Source organism: Silurus aristotelis, assembly GCF_946808225.1.
Source record: "Silurus aristotelis genome assembly, chromosome: 20".
Taxonomy (NCBI): domain Eukaryota; kingdom Metazoa; phylum Chordata; class Actinopteri; order Siluriformes; family Siluridae; genus Silurus; species Silurus aristotelis.
In genome coordinates this window covers 4,103,833-4,126,919 of record NC_139593.1, presented here as the reverse complement: position 1 = coordinate 4,126,919, position 23,087 = coordinate 4,103,833, and the positions used below count along the sequence as shown (strand labels likewise).

Here is a 23,087-nt window from a genome sequence, read left to right as displayed (position 1 = left end):
GCAAAAAAATCAACGTTTTGCAATCCAACATGTTACAAATAGTTACTTTTATTTTTTTGGTTCAGACAGAGCACAAATCATCAATTTTCTTCATTGCCTTCTGACTTCTATCCCTTTCACAAACGCGCATTTGTAGGGTTCCGTCTCCAGGAAGATGCGGCTCTACCTCTGCCATGTCAATCTGTATTCTATTCTAATCATAAATCCGTCGTTTTTCAGTGATTTATATCGAAATATTATGAAATCCTAAATGAGAAAAACCATGGCAACCTTCATTTTAATATAATACAGTTTGGTATAATGCAACACTCCAGCCCACAGCCCTCAATCAGACGTTTTCTTCCTTTCAAGGGAAAAAAATATTGGCACCTCTGATGCCCCCCTCTAGTGGCTGGCTTTGGTACTTTTTTTTTAACCCCAATCTTTTTTATGTTGGTGAACGTAAAACAAGAGGACATGAATTTTTATTTTACACTTTACACCAGAATAAATGTGTTCTGTTATTTGTACACATTTATCACCGTGAGATCTCCCTCTCTAATGTTTTTCCCTACGACGAACATATAGGAGTTATTTAATACTTCACGATGAGGGTGTGTCTAACGAGGTAAATTTTCAAAAAAGAGGCACATGCACATTACCAACACGAACATAACGCCCGTACTGAGATTACAAACCCAGCAGAGTTCATCTAACGTCTTTAAAACATCCTAAAGATCAGCGACATTATGATCAGAAACTGGCTTTCGGAGTGCAATTTTGCAGTCAGTCTCATCTCAAACATTCATACTGTAACAGCTGATAACATTGAAGAAAGTAGAAAAAACTTTCCCATGTTTAGACTCATCAGATTCTCATAAACCCAGGTTCATGATTTAACTCATTTGTCTATATCATATACAGATATAATTTATAATGGCACTTTATAATTAGTATTGTGTAAATCAAATGATAACAGGTTCCATTTGGAATCTGGGTCCTCTCAAAGTTATAGTCCTCTCAACACCATCACCTCTGGCTTCCTCTGGTCACCTCATTAAAGATAAATTTCTAACTTGAAAATGTATATTTCGTTTCGATATAGCCAAATTGTGTCCGATTCTGATCCTAAACCTGGATCTAAAGGTAGGAAAAGGGCTTCCAATGTAAAACCTGAGCCAATTAAAGTATGTAGATATTTTGTGGTGACCCCTAATGGCAGTAGGTGGTATATGTGGAATATGTAAATGTGGTTCTTCCACAAAGCTGGAGGCACTCAATTGTATAGGACGTCTTACTGATTCTGTAGCCTCGGTCGTCTCTGTGGCGAGCAACAATTTTAATTCTCAAATCCTCAGAGAGTCTTAGCAATGAGGTACAGCTGTTATCACTGAGGGTGTACTCACTTTTGTTGGCAGTTATTTAGACAATAATGGCTAAATGTTGAGATATTTTTAAAGGACAGTAAAACATTACATACTGCACATTGACTACTCTAAAATACATACAAGTTCAATTTCTATGGTATTGTGCCTTAAGAAGATATATAAATATCTATAATATATATATATATATATATATATATATATATATATATATATATATATATATATATATATATATATATATATATAGTAACAATAACAAAAGTATATATACATACTTATATATAATATTAAATTGTATTTTATTTGATTATATATTTAATATATATATTTGACAGACTCTGTACAGTGTTAATCTGTTCGAAAGAACTGCTCTCTTAGTGTCTGATTTCAATAATTAATTTTAAATTAAAAGGCAAAATCTGACCCATGATCAATACTGTTGGTACAATCTTTTTTAAATACACCACTGATATGATTCTGGTAAACAGTTGTTTCAGCTTCCGAGCATAAAATGTGGATGAACCGGTGAGGTGACATATTTCAGAGTTATTTGATGAATGATAGAAATGTTAGACAATTGTTTTTGAGAAAGAGACAGACAGAGAAAAGAGTATGGACAGGAATGTACACCTACAGGTTATGAAGTTATGGCTGAGTGGGTTATTTATGGCATCTACCTGCATAAACACATGTACACTAAATCATAGAATTATTTTTTTAATGTGTAAACCCACAAGAAAACCCCGTCACAAACAACCATGGCCGGCCTGGCCAGCACAGGGCTACCAGAAGGAGATGGACTATAGCCCAACGAACTCTCTCCAAAACTTTCGGGAGCAGCAATACAGGTCCACTTGTGCTCTGTAAAATCTTCTCTATATTTGCTCCACAGCTTCCGGGTGGAGCCTTCATTCCCCGGGCCTTGGCCCTTGCCTTGAAAGTAAGTCTGGTCCTTGATTCAACCGCCTTGGGATGTATTGTGCTTTCAGTGAGAGTAGCTTTTCTTTGGGCCACAGGAGGAGCTGTCATGCCAGCTTGTAAAGGAGGCGAGAGTGCAGACCCCCCTGGTGGTTGATGTAGGAGACCACCGATGTGTTGTCCGTACGCACCAGCACATGACGGCCCCTTAGGTCTGAAAGGAAATGCTTCAATGCTAGAAGCTCCAGGCAGTTGATGTGCCACGAGAGATAGGGCCCTTTCCGTAGACCTTGGGCCAACCCGTAAGAGAGGCGTCCATTGTTACCGTTACGCGACAACAAGGAGCCCCCAACACAGGTCCTTGTACCAGGAACCCGGAATCTCTCAACATGTCTAAGGCCCGTAAGGCTCGCTGTGTAACCTTGATTGTGCGAAGTGGGTTGCCCTTTCGGGAGAACCACATATTAGCTAGATGAATGAGTGAACCTGAAGACTGTTCGCACAATGAGTGGATCAGGAGTGATCCTCATATAGCAGATGTATGCAAATGATGTATACATAATAATTCATATTTCATAATTTATTCATTTCAAATTCAAGCAATTTCAGTATCAATCTCACTCTCTCTCTCTCTCTCTCTCTCTCTCTCTCTCTCTCTCTCTCTCTTTCCCTCCACCCAGGTTGTTTACAGGAACTTACACAGACGGCATGTTTAACATTCCTGAGATATTCAAAAAAAAAGTCTAAATAGCTTAACTCACCTCACTCTCGCTTGTTTCTACCCACCTGCACTTCAAGTAGGACATTCCATCTGCTCTTGTAATCTGTAATCCAGAGCCACTGAGTTACCGCCTCCCAAATTAGCGAGACAGAGTACATTTGCTTCCTTTACTAGAGAACACGGAAAGGAAACCCTGTGAAATTGTTGTATAACGTATTTGCATTTATGGCATTTGGGAGACGCCCTTATCCAGAGCGACTTACAACTGAGCAATTGAGGGTTAAGGGCCTTGCTCAAGGGCATCGCAGTTGAAGATTGCTGGTGCTCTGGAATTGAAATAACAATTCTTGACCTGCTAAATGACGACTATTGACAAGTATGACCTATAGAGTTAATCAGAATCAGGTTTATTGATGACACACACAAGAAATTTGGTTCCAGCTGTTGGTGACTCTCAAAAGTACAGACATAAATAAAACTATACATTTAGCTTGGACTATACAAGACAAAACAGACAATACAAGACAAAACAGACAATACAAGACAAAACAGACAATACAAGACAAAACAGACAATACGAGTATTAAATAGGAATACAGATTATATTACAGATCAGTAATGTATATAAAGTGTGAGAGTGCATATTGTGTATTTGTGTAAAATAAAAAGGTTACTTTTGAACATTTGTACAATATACAACAGCAATAGTGTGTGTAACATTTGTGGATGGTGTGATGACTGAGTGTTTATAATGCAGTACTTATAGATATAAAGCAGGGCATATAATTAAGGTCAGTTGTTAATGATGGTGGTTGACTGGAAAAAGAAACTTTCCTATGTCTGGTAAATAAAGTTCTGTAGTGCCTTCCAGAGGGAAGTTGAAAGAGGTTGCATCAGGTTCTGAGACCAATCAAGGGGTGTCCAAACTTATACATTCAACAACTTCTAGTTCATCAATCGATCATCATCTGTGCAGACAAAAGTGCTTCGTAGGCTGTAAGGGGTGAAACCAGTAGGTTCCTGAAATCTCATCAGTTCACCATTGACTTCCATTGAGATATTTCAACAATTATTATAACTTCTAAACCTTTAAAACTAGATTCACCAAATTTAGTTGAGGCTACTCCAGGAGATCAATCTGTATTTCTCTCAGACTGATTTGACTTAGATGTTTTTCAAAGTGGATTATCAAACATCTGATTAAAAACTTGCATCGACACTGAGTTAATGTACCGGTAATAGACTTTCATTTTATCTTTCCCTTTAGCTCGTAAAGCCTCAGATGCAGTTTCTCAGCCCGGCTGATGATAAACATTTGTCCTTACATAAGTATGTACCTGCTCCGGAATAGTTTTTGCCACAAATTATAAATAATAAACAAGTTTTTTTAAATGAACTGATTGAAATGATAAAAAGTGACACAGTTGCTGCACTAATTATGTATTTATTTGTTTGTTTTTATGTTTAGTTTATGAGCTATAATAATAATAAAAAAACTGTTTTTTTTACACATTTTGCAAGCAACGTTTAGAGCTGAATTTATTGCATAAACTGTTGCCCCCTAGTGGAAGAGACTGTCGCTTTAATACATGCTTCCTATATTCAACTCAAATCCAAAAAATGACTGTAATTTATAGTGTTATAAAGTAGCCTATGAATTTAATAGTACAGAGAAATCCACTAGAGTGAGAATACACTGATGAAAGAAGGTGTCATAGCATTAAACAGATACTTCAATGAATGTCATTTCAATTCGGTGAAATGTCATACCCAGTCCTGTCCACTACATGGCAGTGCTGACTAATCTTTGAGACAGTTAGGCAAACTCAGAAAACTCAGGGTCCAACCATGAAGCTGGCCACCATTTTTTATTTATTTATTTATTTATTTTTTATCATAACCTCAATCCATCATACATGGTGCCAATTCCTACACTACCACAGGATTTTTCTCCTGACATCAGCATTTTTTGACATTGTAATCAAATTAGATTTACAGCATTTGGCAGATGTCCTTAACTAACAGTTATCTATCTATCTATCTATCTATCTATCTATCTATCTATCTATCTATCTATCTATCTATCTATCTATCTATCTATCTATTTTCTCTCCGCTGACTATAGCTACATATTCTTTTCTTCGGAGCACTATGTCAATTTACCTGTAATTAGATTTGCTTGAGACCCAAAATATATTTACTGAGAACCTAATTTTTAAATGCTTCTCCTTCTAAAGCGTTCTACCTAAATGCCTAAAACCTGCCATTGTGTGTGTTATTACATTTGTGACTAATCAGAATTATGATTTTTTCATTATGGAAGCTCAAATTGGCCAAAAGCTCCATTGGATTTCATTGAAAAAAAAAATCTGACTGTGTAATTCCTAAACCTTTGAAGCTACATTCATAAAATTTAGCACCAACCTTCAGACTGTACAGTGTGATCAGTATTTGTCTTTTCAGACTGACTGGAATTATGGTTTTCCTTTTACAGAAGCTCAACTTAGCCAAAATTCCCATTGACTTCAATTGAAAAAAAAAAATCGAATCGTCGTAATTCCTAAAACTTTTCAGCTACATTCAAGAAATTCAGCGTTAACTTTCAGACTGTACAGACTGATCATAATTTACTTTTTCGGATTGATAGAAATTATGATTTTTTTTTTTCTGTTAAAGAAGCTCAACTTCACCAAAAGTTTCATTCACTTCAACTGAAAAGAAAAATCCCAATTTTGTAATTCCTAAACCTTTCCAGCTACATTTAAGAAACTCAGCACCAACCTTCAGACTGTACACACTGACCAAGATCTATTTTCTCTGACTGATAGGAATCATGGTTTTCCCGTCATAAGAGCAAATTAAGAGCTAAATATTCCCATTGACCTTCATTGAGATTTTTCATTACTATAACTCTATACTATAAAACTTTAAAGCTACAATCACCAGACTCAGCGTTGTCATTCAGGGTATTCGGGGGGGTTCGGTCCCTATTTTTTTGCACTGATCAGATCTTCACAGCGGATTATCATATAAAACTCTCATAGACTTCCACTGACATAATGTAATAAACTCTCATTTGATCTATTCATCTATCTAAATTTATCTCTCTTTTTATCTATCTGTCACACATTCTTTCTACCATCAACACACACACATCCTATCTTTTTTTCTCCATATTTCTTTCTATCAATCTACCGGTATCACACTTTTTTCTGTCTTTCTAATAACACTGTCGCTCAATCTTTCAATTTATATCATTTTTTTCATTCCTTCTGACATTTTATTTGTACCATTCCATTTTTCTGTTTGCTAAATTTCAATGAGGAACCATTTGTTTTTTCTTTTTTGCTTGCTTGCTGTCTCCAATTCTAATTAAATGCTTGAGAACACCTGGAGAGAAACTGATCTTGAATAGGAGGAGTTAAAGAAAGAAGGGGGGGGGGGGGGGGGTTGACAGCTTCTCAGTGTTGTTTGGAATCCAAAATCCCAGGGTTTTGTTTCATCCCAGGATCAGGACCCAAATCCAGATCCGTCCTCCAGCATCGAAGGCAAGTGCAATTAAAATCGTGGAAGCTTGATCCAAATTGAGGAAGCTTTAAACCAATCATTCATTCATTCATTCATTTTCTTCCGCTTATCCGTAATTCAGGTCGCGGGGGCAGCAGTCTAAGCAGGCCCCCGCCTTCGACTGCTGCCCAATCCTCACAGCACTGTCCCTTACGGTCCCTCCTGCAGGTGGTGAGCCCACGGGAAGGCTTTAAACCAAACATCCAACATATAAATATTTCTATATAAAGAACATACACCAGGAACTGATTCATCACCAGCAGATTCTTTACTGAAACCTGAATTGCATTGCACTGGTGCAGACCTCAGGACCGCACTGGACTGGACTCTCTGTCCAGTGTCTTCATGGGTTTCCTTTGCGTTTTCTGGTTTCCTTCTGCATCCCAAAACATCCCAGTAGGTGGTGTAGCTACAGTAGATCACCTCAGGCCTGAATGTGTGTGCAGTGCCTTTTAATGGAGTCCTCAATGTGTTCCCAGAATGAGCTGTAGATCCAATGCTGCCCTAAAGAATGAACTCTATTAATTTTAAACCCCTGATGATGAGCTCCTGTTTAACACAGGGATAATCTACAGTGTTTCTGGTGTAGACGGTGTAGACGTTTTTGCTATCAGACAGTTTGTGTGTTTGCGTGTCTGTACTCAGCAAACTGTAAATAATCAGCTTAAGGCCGGGCTGCTGATCCGGTTAATTGCTGTGACGGTGGATTGAAACCCTTTACTTTTTTTTCTTCTGCCCATCATTTAACATGCACATAACATGTACTCCATCGTTAACATGTACAGTCTTCTCACTCCCAGATAGAATAAAAGCAACAATTTCAATCCGGCGCATGCGCAAATGCGCAAAGTGTACCTACATACACCAAAGAAATCGTGTTTTTTTAATGAAAAACAAAAAGATTTGTAGTTCCGACAAGACACACACACACACACACACACACACACAACACACACACACACACACACACACACACACACACACACACACACACACACACACACACACACACACACACAGACACAAACACACACAAACACAAGTAGCCAAGTCTATTACATAATTAACTGTAGGGCGTCTCACGTGGGATGCACATTTGGGATTTTTGTGTGTGTGTGTGTGTGTGTGTGGTTCCTCTGAGAGTTTTTGGCCCGAAGGGTTCCTTGCACGAGAGAGAGCGAGAGAGAGAGAGAGAGAGAGAGAGAGAGAGAGAGAGAGATTACGTTAAGCCCAAACGCACCGGCCACATCCGGGGAAACAGACATCTCTCTCTCTCTCTCTCTCTCTCTCTCTCTCTCTCTCTCTCTCTCTCTCTCTCTCTCTCTCTCTCTTCCCTCTCTCTCTCTCTCTCTCTCTTCCTCTCCCTCCCTCTATCTCTCTCTCTCTCTTTCCCTCTCTCTCTCTCTCTCTCTCTCTCTCTCTCTCTCCCTCTCTCCTCTCCCTCTCTCTCTCTCTCTCTCTCTCTCTCTCTCTCTCTCTCTCTCTCTCTCTCTCTCTCTCTCTCTCTCTCTCTCTCTCTCTCTCTCTCACACACACACATCTCACAGTGAGTAAGAGAGTGAGAGAGAGGGGTGACATCGTGGTTTAACCCTTTTCGGATCAGAATCCAGACTGTAGATGGGGGGGAACAGACGGACGGCGCGCGCACCACGTCGGGGACGCACCGATTTCATATCCAGGATCAAACCCAGCAGGATTTCTCTTTTCTGTACCTCTTTTTTTTACTCTCTGGCGTAAATAAATCCGCTATTCACAGGATAATGCCATTCACACGACTCGTTTAACCAGCGCGAGGAGATCCAGCAGCACAGATCCACCAGAGATCCTTTAGAGATTTCTCCGAGATCCACCACAGATCCTTCAGAGCAGCTCTGAGACTGATTTGTAGCTGTGCATTCTTTTTTGTTGGATTTTTTATTTGTTTATTTGAGTGTTGGATAAGGCGCAGATACACAATGCCTGGATGCGCAATTGTGCGTAAACGGCGCGCGTGAAGCAGAGGGGAGATCTCGGTGTTTTTTCATCACGGATAATTTCATTTTTTTAATTAAAAAAAGGTAATGTATGTTCTATGATGTTTTGGAACAACTGGCGCGAATGAGAGAGAGAGAGAGTGTGTGTGTGTGTGTGTGTGTGTGTGTGTGTGTGTGTGAGAGAGAGAGAGAGGTCCTTATCTTATTACAAAAAGCAATCGCACTGCAATGCCTCGTGCGTTTGCGTGTGCGCGCGCCTGTGTGTTCGTGCGCGCGCGCGTGTTTGTCACGGTAATCGCCACCTTATATAAACCCGACTTCCGTGTCGGGCGTCCCACGCATGTCTCCGGTTGTCATAGAAACCCGTTTGTCTTAGCGCGACCGGGAGGCCTCTCGGAGCGCGAGACAAAACAAAAGGGGGGTGACATCATCCGTGCGTTCCGGAGACCAGGGGACAGAGAGAGAGAGAGAGAGAGAGAGAGAGAGAGAGAGAGAGAGACAGACACAGAGACAGAAAGAGAGTCAGAGAGAGAGAGACAGAGAGACAAAGAGAGAGAGAGACAGAGAGAGACAAACAGACAGAGACAGAGAGAGTCAGAGAGAAACAGACAGAGAGAGACAGACAGAGAGACAGACAGAGACAGAGAGAGTCAGAGAGAAACAGAGAGAGAGACAGACAGAGAGAGAGACAGACAGAGAGAGAGACAGAGAGAGAGAGAGAGAGAAAGCAATGAACAACAGGAAAAAAAAAATATCATGCACAGAAAGACAAAGAAGGAAAAGAGTCTATTGCGTGTTGTATTAATTGTTTTTGTTTTTGTTGTATTGTTAGTGGAATCGATTTCGGTGCATTATCAGCTTAAAAAATTTATACAAGAAGCAATAAAAACATTTTCCTCTTTGTCTTTTTGTGCATGTTGTATTATTTTTTCCAACGCTAGAGATGCACCGATATCGTTAGTAGTATTGATATGGTTAGTGGTATCGTTAGTGATATAGATTTCGTTAGTGGTATCGATTCTGTTAGTGATATCGTTAGTGGTATAGTTAGTAGTATTGATAGAGGTGTCGACATCATTGGTGGTATCATTAGTGGTGTCTATATTGTTAGTGGTATTGTTATTGGTATAGATATCGTTAGTGGTATTAATATCGTTAGTGATATTGTTTGTGGTATCGTTAGTGGTATCGATATGGTTAGTGGTATTGTTAGTGGTATAAATATCGTTAGAGGTATAGTTAGTAGTATTGATCGAGGTATCGATAACATTAGTGGTATCGTTAGTGGTATAGATATTGTTAGTGGTATAGATATGGTTAGTGGTATTGTTAGTGGTATTGACATCGTTAGTGGTATCGATATTGTTAGTGGTATTGTTAGTGATATCAATATACATGATACAGCATGCAATTAATAATTTCTCCTCTTTGTTTTTCCATGCATGTTGTATTAATTTTACTAAAGCTAAGGATGCGTTCTCATTTTAAATAATATGCACAGATACCGATATATTATACCACATGATACTGTGTGAGCTGAGCCTTGGCTGTATTGTCTGTCTCATAGACAGACCTTTTAACAATTGTTGGTAAAAATCTAATCATTACGAGGAGTTCATCAGTAAGTCAGAAGGAAACTCGTAGGGAACTAAGGCATTACGATGAATTATAAACCTGTTATAACAAACAAGACTAGTATTACTATATACACTATAGAAACTAAAGTTTGTGGACACTTGAGCATTGATTACCATGTGTTCCTTTTTTAACATCCCATTCCACATTTAGTCTCTGTTAGTTGTTAAAATAACCTCCACTCTTCTGGGCAGGTTTTCCTCTTGATTTGGCTGAGATATGAGGAGCTTCATTCAGCCACAAGAGTGTTAGTAAAGTGGGGTACTGATGTAGGTGAAGTAAGGGGGGCCTGGGGTGCAAGTCAGTGTTCCAGTTCTATTCATGTTCAGTATGGTTTTAGATTCATTTTAGGAGATCTTCTACATCTTCCAACGTAAAGCAGTTCTTCCTGGAAATGCAATTTTGCACAGGGGCATTGTCATGCCTTTAACAGGTTTGGGATCTCTTATTGAAGTCAAGTAAAGGGAAAATTTCATTCAAATGATGTCATGTACAATTGTATGCCTCCAACATTGTGCTAACAGTTTGGGGAAGAACCACATTGAGTGGAAAGGTTGTGTGTCTACATCTAAACTACTTTTGGTCATATATCATATATAGTGTTTCTATTTTTCATGGCTACTGTTTAAACCAGCAAAACTATAAAAATATAAATGTTCCCCTGATTGATTAATAGTTTAGTAGTCTGGTAGTTTAACAGTCAGTGTTGCTGATGAATACCAAAGAAACCTTAATCTTTTACTACTTTTGGGTTTGATCCAATGCTAATTTGGTAATTTGCCAATTCCTATAGAGCATGTTCTCCTCTTGGACTTATCCTGGAGACCCAAATTTGTGATCTGAGATAATTCTGTCATGCCACTATCACGAGACCAGATCTTGTTTAAAGTTCAGTCACATCTGCTGCCGACTATCAACCGAGTCGAGGAGATTCGATTTTGTCATATAAACACTGCACTGCATCTACTTGTCCCAGTGTCAAAGCTTGAACGGGGTTGAGTTTCAGGGACTCTTTTAGCCACCGAAGCAATAAAAAAAAAACTGTTGTAACTTGAGACTTCTCCATGCCCTATGACCCAGCGTATTATTATTCTTAAAGCGTTTCGTTTCACGGTTACAGCAGGGGCACTAGTAGTTATTTTAGGCCCCTTGACAGGTCATACCCATTTATCCTCCACCCCAGGGACTTGATTCTGAGGAGGTCACATTGGGCACTCAGTCCTGGTGTCAAATGTGTGCCAGCAAAATGTTTTCCACACAGTCACACTGTCACCGGCTTGTATTCTTGGCACCGATCAGGATGGCTCCATGGACACCGGTTCATCATGCCAACTCGAAATATAAAAAAGAGGCTGAGATATCTAATCAAGCGTTTTTACAATCTGCAGAGGTCCGGTTTTCAGCTCGGCGGAATGTATTTTTGTCTTTCTTGTTGTCGACAGAGTCATGTGACATGGTCTTCTTCTAAGTGGAATATTTTGACATGACGTTGTGCACAATGGGGACAAAATTTGGCGGTCCTTTTGCTTCTTTGTACAGTTTGTCATCAATTTCTGGTAGCTGTCTGCTGTTTGAGCTTTTTCATTAATAACCTACAATCTGCTAACCTCCCTCTTCCCTTCTCTCCTACAGCCATGGCGATCATTCCCACCTTCACCATCCTCCTCTCGGTACTTGTCTATGGGGCAGGTGCATCTACTGCAGAATCCTCGCCCCCTCCCAAAGGATGTGGTTCAGGTGTCGATCCGTCGTACCGGCTTCTGTGTGACCTGGAGTCTGTGTGGGGAGTCGTTTTAGAGGCGGTGGCATGTGGTGGTGCAGTTTCGGCAGTCGTTCTTTTCACCGTCCTGCTCTCCAAGCTGAAAATGGTGACTGAGCCGGAGAGGCGTAGCGGTGTAGGACCTCTGCTGCTGCTGCTGCTAAGTACAGTTGGTCTGTTTTGCCTGTCTTTAGTGTTTATGGTGGGGCATGGTGAGACGGTGTGCATGCTGCGGCGTGGGCTGTGGAGCTCGCTGTTTGCCCTTTGTTTCTCCTGCCTGTTGGTGCAGGCAATTCGGCTGCGGAAGCTTGCCATGGGGAAACGCAGTCCATCAGGCGTGACGCTCTCTGTGCTGGCATTTGGCATTGCGCTCGTACAGGGGGTCATCAGTGGCGAGTGGCTGTTGCTGACGGTGGCACGTGAGGGCAGAAGCGCCTGCGACTACCCACCACTGGACTTCGCGTTGGTGTCCGGCTACACATTAGTACTGCTCCTCACGTCAACAACGGTGTCGCTCGGAGTCCTTCTGTGTGGCACGAGACACGTCGATGATGCTGCCAGGAAGAAAAGACGCCGATGGAGCTGTAACGGTGTCTGGCTTTTCCTCTCCTGCCTCGTCTCCCTCCTCATTTGGGCCGCATGGCTTGGGTTTTACCTTTACGGAAACACAGCTGGAAAGAGCACTACAACCAGTGAGACAGACGGCGAGGAACCCGCCCTGGCCATAGCCTTAGTCATGGAGGGATGGGCACTGCTGCTCTTCCACGCCATCCCAGAAGCCCATCTGTGCCTGCGAATGAGCGACCACAGGGGTAACGAAGGGGGCCAGGATTACTATGACGCAAGACAACCTCAGTCTTCACACAGTTACCGCGATGACGACGAGCTGCCGGCCAATCACAGAGCAGCGTACACAGAAAGACAAGCGTTTTCCATAGAGGAGCACAGCGCAGGTACAGTTGTGCATCAACAAACCACAGATTATTTTAAGTGTTAAATATGGCACAGTTACCCTCCTGATCAAATTGATTGGAACATATAACTGAGCAAAATAATTGCTATCAGGTGAGACTCTAAGGTAAGGCAGAGGTCAAAGTCTAACCAAGGTTCTCCTGTACAGACATGGTTTAGATTTAAGGAGATGAAGGACTTTAAACTCATAATGAAAAATGCCACTTATCAGTGTTAAATTTATCCTCAGAAATCCCCATGCTAGGAATATTGGATGGACTATCAGAAGCAGTAGATTCCATACTAATACATCTGTGTATCATAAGAATGTGCATCTCCATAAGTGAGGCTGATGAGATTCACATCTCGATGCAAGCCAACAAATCAATACAATAAAAATACATATAAACCAGCTACAGATGTGATACAATGCGTTTCACCAATTATGATGCAGTGCATTTCGATTTCCATTCGATTCAATACAAAGCAGTAGGATGCAATGAAAGAAAAGGTTGGTATAAAAAATCAATATGGTACAGATATTAAATATTTATTTGGTTCAGACAGACAGCAAATTATTAATTTACTTAAGTTCCTTATGACTTCTGGAGAAATCAAGCTACATATCAAATATTGCTCAAAAATTATTGGTCACTTTCTCAAAAATAAAAGTACAATGCATCTACTAATAATTTTATATGAATAAGTCGACCCGAATTTATAATAAATGACATAATGTATCCGATGCACCCTATTTTTACATTGTTAACTTTTATGCCAATGCACCGATGTATATCACTAAATCTTACCATCCCTAATATATAATAGATGTAAAAGAACAGGACCCAGGTCGGAACCCTGAGGAACACGCCAGTGAAGGTGACAGAGGTTTTTGTGCATATATCTGTTAGTACTACTAGAATCTGAGCTAGGCTAGAGTCAAGCTGTAATGCAGAATAGCTCAAAAATTTGATTGGCTGCTTTTGGTGACATGTGATTACAACAATTTGCTCGGTCGACCTGGATGAGCAGGGATGAGTACTTACATATCTAATAACCACACAGGAACTTTTCACTGTGTCCAGCTGTTACTGGGTATTGTTGTATATAGTGTACAATCTTACATATACATTATTTCTGTGGATACCTTTTTAAACTTTAAGTTACACATTTAGTCTCCATTGGCTCTTATAATAAGCTCCACTCTTTTTGAATGATGTTCCACTAGATTTTCTGGAGATTTGTGGAGATTCATATAGCCACAAGGGTGTTAGTAAAGTAAGGTACTGATGTAGGTGAGGTGAAGAGAACTGGGGTGCAGTCATCGTTCACATTCATCGAAATAGGTTTTGAGCTCTATAGCAGGAGATCTTTCACTCCAACCCATGTAAAGCAGATCTTCATGGAGCTGGCTTTGTGAACATTGGGAATTGTAATGCTGGAGCAGGTTTGGGTCTTCTAATTTTTTTGTAAGATTTTGGAAATCCAAATGTGGCTGGAAAAGTCAGTTGTCCTAGTATGTCTGTCCATTAGTTGGCCCTTGTCCAGAGTGACTTACTGGATAATTAAGGGTTTAGGGGCCTTGCTCAAGGGCCCAGCAGTGGCAGCTTGGTGTTGCTGGGATTTAAACCTGTGACCTTTCGATCTAGAGTCCAATGTCTTAACCACTGAGCTCCGACTTCTCTGAAGTGTATGAATTGTCCATGATTTCATATTAATTGTCAAAAGTAAAATTGTTAATATTCGAACAATTGTGACATCACAGTAATAGAATTTGTGTATTAACGTGTCAGGTTTATACCAGTAACCCAGAAAAGTTCTAGAAGACCTCTATCTTTGGCCAATTTGTTCCTTAGCAACCTTGGTTTACTGTTCATGGTCTACATTGCATGGTGCGCTGCGGAAGAATTTTTCATTGCGAATTTTGTATTCTACTAATAATAATATAATAAACTCAGTGGCTAAACAACAGATTTCCATCATCTTTACTTATGTTCTCATGTGATGAGTCAATATAATGCTCACACAAATGTAGCATATTGCTATACGTAACATTTTATAAAAAAATATAATTATAATATATAGAATTATTTATAAAAAATGTGTTACACAATAAAACATTTTCTGTCTCATTGCACCTATCGGCTCAGTGCCAGTCCTTTGAAAAATGGTTCAGACGTGATACTGGGTGACTACAATCTGTATTGTGTGTGTGTGTGTGTGTGTGTGTGTGTGTGTGTGTGTGTGTGTGTGTGTGTGTGTGTGTGTAAAACAGGCATGCAGTCCGGAGGCTACCACACTACAGTAATACGTCCCACGCCTCAATTCCGAAGTCATGTGTACCAGCCCACTGAGATGGCCCTGCTGATGAATGGAGGAACGGTGAATATGTGACACAAACACACACACACACACCCATAGACACACACTCACACTTTCTCAATTACAGAACACTCACCTGTTTTCTTCTCGCTCTCCTGCCTGACAGATTCCCACAGCTCCCCCAAACTACACCGGAAGGCACCTGTGGTGAATGCTGTGGGATGTTACAGGGTCAGAGGGCAATACAGTGCAGAAAGGGGCTTCAACTAACAGTGTCGACTTGAGCTGTGATTTCGTATGATAGTGTAATAATGTAATAATGTTCTGTTAGTGAAGCTGGACCTAAACCACGGTTTGTGTAGTCACGCTGCACTGAAGGGTGACGAGTTACAGCTGCTTTCACACCAGGCATGTTTTTTTTATCCTTTATTATAAATAGATGAGTAAATGAATGAGAGTGAGAGTGTGTGAATAAATACATAGATTAGGGTATGAATAAATTTGTGAGTGAGTGTGTAAGCAAATGATTGAGTGAAATAGTGAGTAAATGACTGAATGAATCAAATAATGAATAGGTGAGAGAATGAGTAAGACAGTTAATGAATGGATGAATCAATCAATTAATCAATTAATGCGAGTAAATGAGTATGTGAGCATTAGTGTTTAAATGAATAATTGTAAGTATTCATTTTTGAATGAATGGATGGGCCAATTAATGAGTGTGTGAATGAGTGTGAAATACTGTGTGTAAGTGTGTGAATGGATGAGTGAGTGAATGAATGCGTGGATGAGGGAGTGTGTGAATGAATAGGTGAGTATGTTAATGAGTAAGCATGTGAATGAGTGAGTGTATGAGTAAGACAGTGAGTGAATGAATAAATGAATGAATGTGTGTGTGGGAGAGTGGGTGTATGAATGAGTGAGGGAATGTGAATGATTAAGTGAGTGAGTGAACGAGTGAGAAGGTAAATGATTGAATTAATTAAAGGTGAGTGAATGGGTAAGACAGTAAGTGAATGAATGAATGAATGAATGAATGAATGCGTTTGTGTGAATGAATGAGTGAGTGAGTGAATGAGTAATTGAGTGAATAAATAATTAAGACAGTGGGTAAATAAATAAATGGGTAAGTATGTGAATAAATGAGTGTGGTGGAGTGTGAATAAGTAAGTGCATAAATAAGTGAGTGAATGAGAGTATTATAGCAACTCGTCAAAAGCATACACAATCACCATGGCAAAGCTCTTACTGGTGCTAGGTATGATGCTCTGCAGTGTGCCAGTATTTTAGGAAACGGTGTGGATGTTTTTTTTCGTCGTTGTTTAAGTGCCAAAAGAAAGTTATACGTTTTACAGTCGCAACCATGAAACTGCAGCGACGACAAAAACAACTCCCACAGAAGCAAACCATGAGACAGATGACATGATGTGAGACAGCAGACAAACTGATTAATTATAGGAGCTAGGAGAATGTGGTAAAGAAAACATGTTGCATAGGTGTGTGAATGTGTGAATAACTAAATCTGTGAATGAGTGAGAGATAAAGTGAGAGTATGGGTGTGTGAATGAGTGAGAGTATTGGTGTGTGAGTGAGTGAGAGTATTGGTGTGAATGAGTTAATGAGTGAGAGTATGGGTGTGTGAATGAGTGAAAGAGTGAGAGTATGGGTGTGTGAATGAGTGAATAAATGAGAGTATGGGTGTGTGAATGAGTGAATGAGTGAGAGTATGGGTGTGTGAATGAGTGAATGAGTGAGAGTATGGGTGTGTGAATGAGTGAGCGTATTAGTGTGAATGAGTTAATGAGTGAGAGTATGGGTGTGTGAATGAGTGAAAAAGTGAGAGTATGGGTGTGTGAGTGAGTGAGAGTATTGGTGTGAATGAGTTAATGAGTGAGAGTATGGGTGTGTGAATGAGTGAAAGAGTGAGAGTATGGGTGTGTGAATGAGTGAATAAATGAGAGTATGGGTGTGTGAATGAGTGAATGAGTGAGAGTATGGGTGTGTGAATGAGTGAATGAGTGAGAGTATGGGTGTGTGAATGAGTGAGCGTATTAGTGTGAATAAGTTAATGAGTGAGAGTATGGGTGTGTGAATGAGTGAAAAAGTGAGAGTATGGGTGTGTGAATGAGTGAATGAGTGAGAGTATTGGTGTGAATGAGTGAATGAGTGAGAGTATGGGTGTGTGAATGAGTGAATGAGTAAGAGTATGGGTGTGTGAATGAGTGAGAGTATGGGGGTGTGAATGAGTGAGAGTATGGGTGTGTAAATGAGTGAGAGTATGGGTGTGTAAATGAGTGAATGAGTGAGAGTATGGGTGTGTGAATGAGTGAATGAGTGAGAGTATTGGTATGAATGAGTAAATGAGTAAGTGTATTGTGTGAATGAGTGAATGAGTGAGAGTATGGGTGTGTGAATGAGTGAATGAGTAAGAGTATGGGTGTGTGAATGAGTGAATGAGTGAGAGTATGGGTGTGTGAATGAGTGAGAGTATGGGTGTGTGAATGAGTGAATGAGTGAGAGTATGGGTGTGTAAATGAGTGAATGAGTGAGAGTATTGGTGTGAATGAGTAAATGAGTAAGTGTATTGTGTGAATGAGTGAATGAGTGAGAGTATGGGTGTGTGAATGAGTGAATGAGTGAGAGTATTGGTATGAATGAGTAAATGGGTAAGTGTATTGTGGTAATGAGTGAATGACTGAGAGTATGGGTGTGTGAATGAGTGAGAGTATGGGTGTGTGAATAAGTGAATGAGTGAGAGTATGGGTGTGTGAATGAGTGAGAGTATGGGTGTGTGAATGAGTGAATGAGTTAGAGTATGGGTGTGTAAATGAGTGAATGAGTGAGAGTATGGGTGTGTGAATGAGTGAGAGTATGGGTGTGTGAATGAGTGAATAAGTTAGAGTATTGGTGTGAATGAGTAAATGAGTAAGTGTATTGTGTGAATAAGTGAATGAGTGAGAGTATGGGTGTGTAAATGAGTGAATGAGTGAGAGTATGGGTGTGTGAATGAGTGAACGAGTGAGAGTATTGGTGTGAATGAGTAAATGAGTAAGTGTATTGTGTGAATGAGTGAATGAGTGAGAGTATGGGTGTGTGAATGAATGGGAGTATTGTTGTGTGAATGAGTGATTTAGTGAAAGTATGGGTGTGTGAATGAGAGATTGAGTGAGAGTATGGGTGAGTGAATGAGTGAATGTGTGGATAATTCTAAATAAATAGTTTGATCAAATAAGTAGAGTGAATTAATGAATGAGTAAACAAGTAAATGAATGAAAGTATGAGTGTGAATGAATGAATGAATGAATGAATGAATGAATGAAAGTTTGAGTGTGAATGAATGAATGAATGAATGAATGAATGAACGAATGAGTAAATTAATAAGCGTTTGAGTGTGAATGAATGAATTAATGGATAAATGAATGAGTAAATGAATGAAAGTATGAGTGTGAATGAATTAATTAATTAATTAATTAATTAATGAGTAAACGAGTAAATTAATAAAAGTATGAGTGTGAATGAATGAATGAATAAATGAATTAGTAAATGAATGAAAGTTTGAGTGTGAATAAATGAATGAATTGATGAATGAGTAAACGAGTAAATGAATAAAAGTATGAGTGTGAATGAATGAATGAATGAATAAATGAATGAGTAAATGAATGAAAGTATGAGTGTGAATGAATGAATGAATGAATGAATGAATTGATGAATGAGTAAAACGAGTGAATTAATGAAAGTATGAGTGTGAATGCATTAATGAGTGAACAAACGAACGATTGATTGAATGAATGAATGAATGAACGACCGAATAAATGAATGCGTGAACGAATGAATGAATGAGTAAACGAGTAAATGAATGAAAGTATGAGTGTGAATAAATTAATAAGTAAATTAAGTGAATTAATGAAAGTATGAGTGTGAATGAATTAATGAATGAACAAACGAACGATTGATTGAATGAATGAATGAATGAATGAATAAATACGTGAACAAATGAATGAATGCGCAAACGAGTGAATAAATGAAAGTATGAGTGTGAATGAATGCATAAAATGGGTGTAGAAACGAGAGTATAAGTAGAAATGAATGAGTAAATGGGTGAATTAATGAGTGAATGAACAAGAGTATGAGTGTGAATAAAAAAGTAAATGTGTGAATAAATAAGAGTATGGATAAAAGAGGGAATGAATTAGAGTATGAGTGTAATTAAATGTGTAAACGAGTAAATGAATGATTGATTCCCTGTGATTAAGCATGTTTACCCAAACCAGGAGCCTTATAAAAAAAAGAAGGATTTATAGCATTTGGCAGATGCCTTTAACCAGAGTGACCTACAACAGTGGCATCTTGGTGGTGCTGGGATTGGAACTTGAGACCTTCTGATCCAGAGCCCAATGCCTAAACCACTGAGCTCAGACCTCCATTCACATCATTCCCCACTATCAGAGAGCTGTGTAATGGGAAACTTAACTCCAGCACCAGCACCATTCTAATCCCATGTGTATAAGGAAATAAACCCCTGAGTGTGAGAGCAGCTGATCTCGTCCTGCCGTAACCGTACTGTATTAACACTGACGCATTCACTCACCTGCTCTGTTCTCTTAGAAAGCACTATTTGGGATCCTGATTTTCCCAGTAACACTCCAATCAAAAACAGTGTTAATAATCATCATCAAAAAAAATCATTTATATCGACGGAGAAAGAAGAAAAAATTCTTTTTTATATTTAGGGTTTTAAAAAAACGTGTCCAGAAACCTGCTTAACTGCTTAACAACATGTACAACGACAATCAGAACAATGTGAACTTTTCATCATGTAACCGTAACGTCCTTCTGTTACCATGGTAACCTTTTATCTTTATTAATTTTTTTTTTCTTTCGTTTTCACATAGTCTATTAAAGAATTTTGTAAATGTAAAAAAGGCCATAGTTTTGATAAGAAGCTGATGTGTGTGTGTGTGTGTGTGTGTGTGTGTGTGTGTGTGTGTGTGTGTGTGTGTGTGTGTGTGTGTGTGTGTGTGTGTGTGTCGTTAGAGTTTTTTTTTTTTGCTATTCAGGGACGTGTTTCTGTGCACTTTATGACATGATGCTGTACTAACGCATATTCCTGTTCATTTCCAGCCTTCTTGATGTTAAATAGCTCTCTCTCTCTCTCTCTCTCTCTCTCTCTCTCTTTTTCTCTCTCTCTCTCTCTCTCTCTCTCTCTCTCTATCTCTCTCTCTTTCTTTCTTTCTTTCTTTCTTTCTTTCTTTATTCAAAGTGAATTTTCTAATGTGTTCAAAGAGGATTTTTTTTCGAAACTATTCAGTGAGCAGTGTGTTTGCTGAAATTTCGGCTTCTTTTCTAGTAACTGATTATGAGTAGCACTTTAACTAGACGGCGAATCGTAACGTTGTCCGTGATTTTGTTAACAATCTGCGTTTCGTTCCATTCCCGTGTTAGTGCTGTATTTTATTTGCCGTTTTTTTTTTTTTTTTTGCACGCTCTTGATATAAAAAGCTTCTCATCCTGGACCCTAAATGTTTTGTGGTTCGAGGGATCATGAGATTGTCTAGAATCTCCTTCTATATTTGAATTCGCCCCCCCCCCCCCCCCTGTTCGAGTTCGTTCGTGGTCCAGACTGGGGACGGTGATCCGTTCGGACTGTTTCGATGGAAACAGGAAGTGGACGGAAGGAATCGTGAATGGTGGCGCTGGTGTTTGCGCGTTGTTCATGCCGTGCAGTCGTGCTGAGTACATCTTGGGGTCCTGTTTGATTTCTCAGTGTCTCCTCTTTGACAATAAAGCTAACCACGGTGCACAAACTGGCTTCTTCGTCCTCTCTTTCTCCTTCACTGACAGACCCACAAGGACTTTTGAAACACTCTCATGTAAAATCAAATATAACACAGATTTATTACAACACACCACATCTGTTAAATATATGTGTGCCATCCTTTGTGCTCCCTCACTTTGCCAAGATAAGACCTATTCGGTTCTGAGAGGCTTCTCTTGGAATGCCTGATGAGGTTTCGGAAAACACAGCAAGGGAGCTGAGAGCGTTCCTCCACACAGAATCTCTCCACCACTATATTAAACTTTTCCATATGGCTACCTCTCTGTGTGCACCAAATACACTTCTGGTGTTTATTGCCACAAAGCTTTATTTTGGATGCATTCTCACCATTGAGTCACCAAGTTCCAGTCATGCAGATTAGATGACATTACATTGCATTCATTGTGCATAGTACAAGTATAGGGCCAATGAAATGCAGTTAGCATTAAGTGCAATGTGTATAAATAAATCAAATATACATTCATGCATACATATATATATATATATATATATATATATATATATATATATATATATATATATATATATATATATATATATATATATATATATATATAATATAACAAAATTTGTTGCAGTAAATATATTTATAAAGGTGCTATTGATATGAAATCTTTAACAGATGTTGATAACAACCCATGCAATCGACATATACAAAAAAAATCAACCCATGTCCATAAATGAAGTAATGGGTAATAATGTGAAATGAAACAGGTAAAAAGTATTGAACACATGAAGAAAGGCAGGTGTCTGGTTCCTCTCAACATCTCGGGAAGTTTTTGATTGCCACAGTCGCCACCGGCTCATCAGGGACAAACTTACACTTATAAACAACATATTAATTTTTTATCACCAAATTGTTCATTGTTCAAAGTGCAATACAAATATAAATGAATTGAATTGAGGTGAAAAAAGGCATGGAAGCCAAAACACCAGCTGAAATCAGTCAGTAATTAGAAAGCAGTCCTGCCCCGTGTCAGTGTAAATTAATATCAGCTGCTTCAGTCCCAACTAATGGCCTGTATAAAGGTTTCCTATTACCGAGGTGTACCACAAGAAACATCTCACGATGGGTAAAAGCGAAGAGCTCTCTCAAGACCTTTACAACCTTATTGTCTTATGGCATTGGTTACAGAAGGATTTCTGAACTTCTGAATGTTTCATTGAGCACTGTTAGGACCATAAGCCAGAAGTGGAAAGAACATTTTACCATAAAGCAGCCATGACCAGGTGCTCCTCGCAAGATTTCTGACAGAGGAGTGAAAAGAAAATCAGAAGAGTTGTCCAAGAGCCAAGGACCACTTGTGGAGAGCTACAATAAGTAACGCATTGAACCGCTAAGGCCTGTGTGCACACTCACCACAGGAGACTCCATTTCTGAAGAAAAAGCATGTTGAAGCTCGTTTACAGTTTGCCACACAACATTCAGACAAGCCTGTGAAATACTGGGAGAATAAAGTCTGGTCAGATGGGACCAAAATTGGACTTTTAGGATGCCATAATACACACCATGTTTGGAGGACAAATGACACTGCACATCACCCCAAAAACATCATACCAACAGTGAGTTTGGAGGTGAGAACATCATGGCTTGGGGCTGTTTATCAGCATATGGTACTGATGAACTTCATACAATTTAAGGAAGCATGAATGGAAAAATGTACAAGACATTTTTGAGGGTAAAAAATTTCAGCAAGACAATGATCCCAAACACATCACCAAGAAAAATAAAGCTAGTAGAACAAGTATAATGTATACAATACACATCTATTATTATATAATCATTTGTTTTTTACTATAAAAAGGAAATAAAAGTATAAAATAATAAAATAATGAATGGAAGTGGATTTGTGTATTCTGATCAGCAATTGATGTATGAGTGTATCTATTTCCAGAGAAAATCATCTTGGCTTTTTCATCTTTTGCCGACTTCCTGAACTCCAACATCTGTCGATTCTACACCTCCTTGACCGACACCTACTATCATCACTGTCTTTCTCTTGGACTACAGCCTCCTGAAAAATTACACACACACGTG

General features: G+C 39.2%; 1 protein-coding gene across 3 annotated transcripts; it reads left to right on the top strand.

Moving 5' to 3' along the window:
- Positions 1 to 7,944: 7,944 nt before the first annotated feature.
- On the top strand, positions 7,945 to 21,017 carry gprc5bb (G protein-coupled receptor, class C, group 5, member Bb). Of its 3 annotated transcripts, XM_083522195.1 has the most exons (7): positions 8,006 to 8,630; positions 11,814 to 12,893; positions 15,167 to 15,273; positions 15,380 to 17,539; positions 17,608 to 17,780; positions 18,404 to 18,878; positions 19,110 to 21,017. In XM_083522195.1, the coding sequence occupies exons 2-4, from the start codon at positions 11,816 to 11,818 to the stop codon at positions 15,422 to 15,424; spliced, it is 1,230 nt and encodes a 409-aa protein (XP_083378321.1). In that variant the 5' UTR covers positions 8,006 to 8,630; positions 11,814 to 11,815; the 3' UTR covers positions 15,425 to 17,539; positions 17,608 to 17,780; positions 18,404 to 18,878; positions 19,110 to 21,017. The 3 variants fall into 3 exon arrangements, with proteins under 3 accessions (XP_083378323.1, XP_083378321.1, XP_083378322.1); XM_083522196.1 differs by lacking the exon at positions 17,608 to 17,780 and having other exon boundaries at positions 15,380 to 16,795; XM_083522197.1 differs by lacking the exons at positions 15,167 to 15,273; positions 15,380 to 17,539; positions 17,608 to 17,780; positions 18,404 to 18,878; positions 19,110 to 21,017 and adding an exon at positions 14,400 to 14,712 and having other exon boundaries at positions 7,945 to 8,630; positions 11,814 to 14,360.
- Positions 21,018 to 23,087: the final 2,070 nt, after the last annotated feature.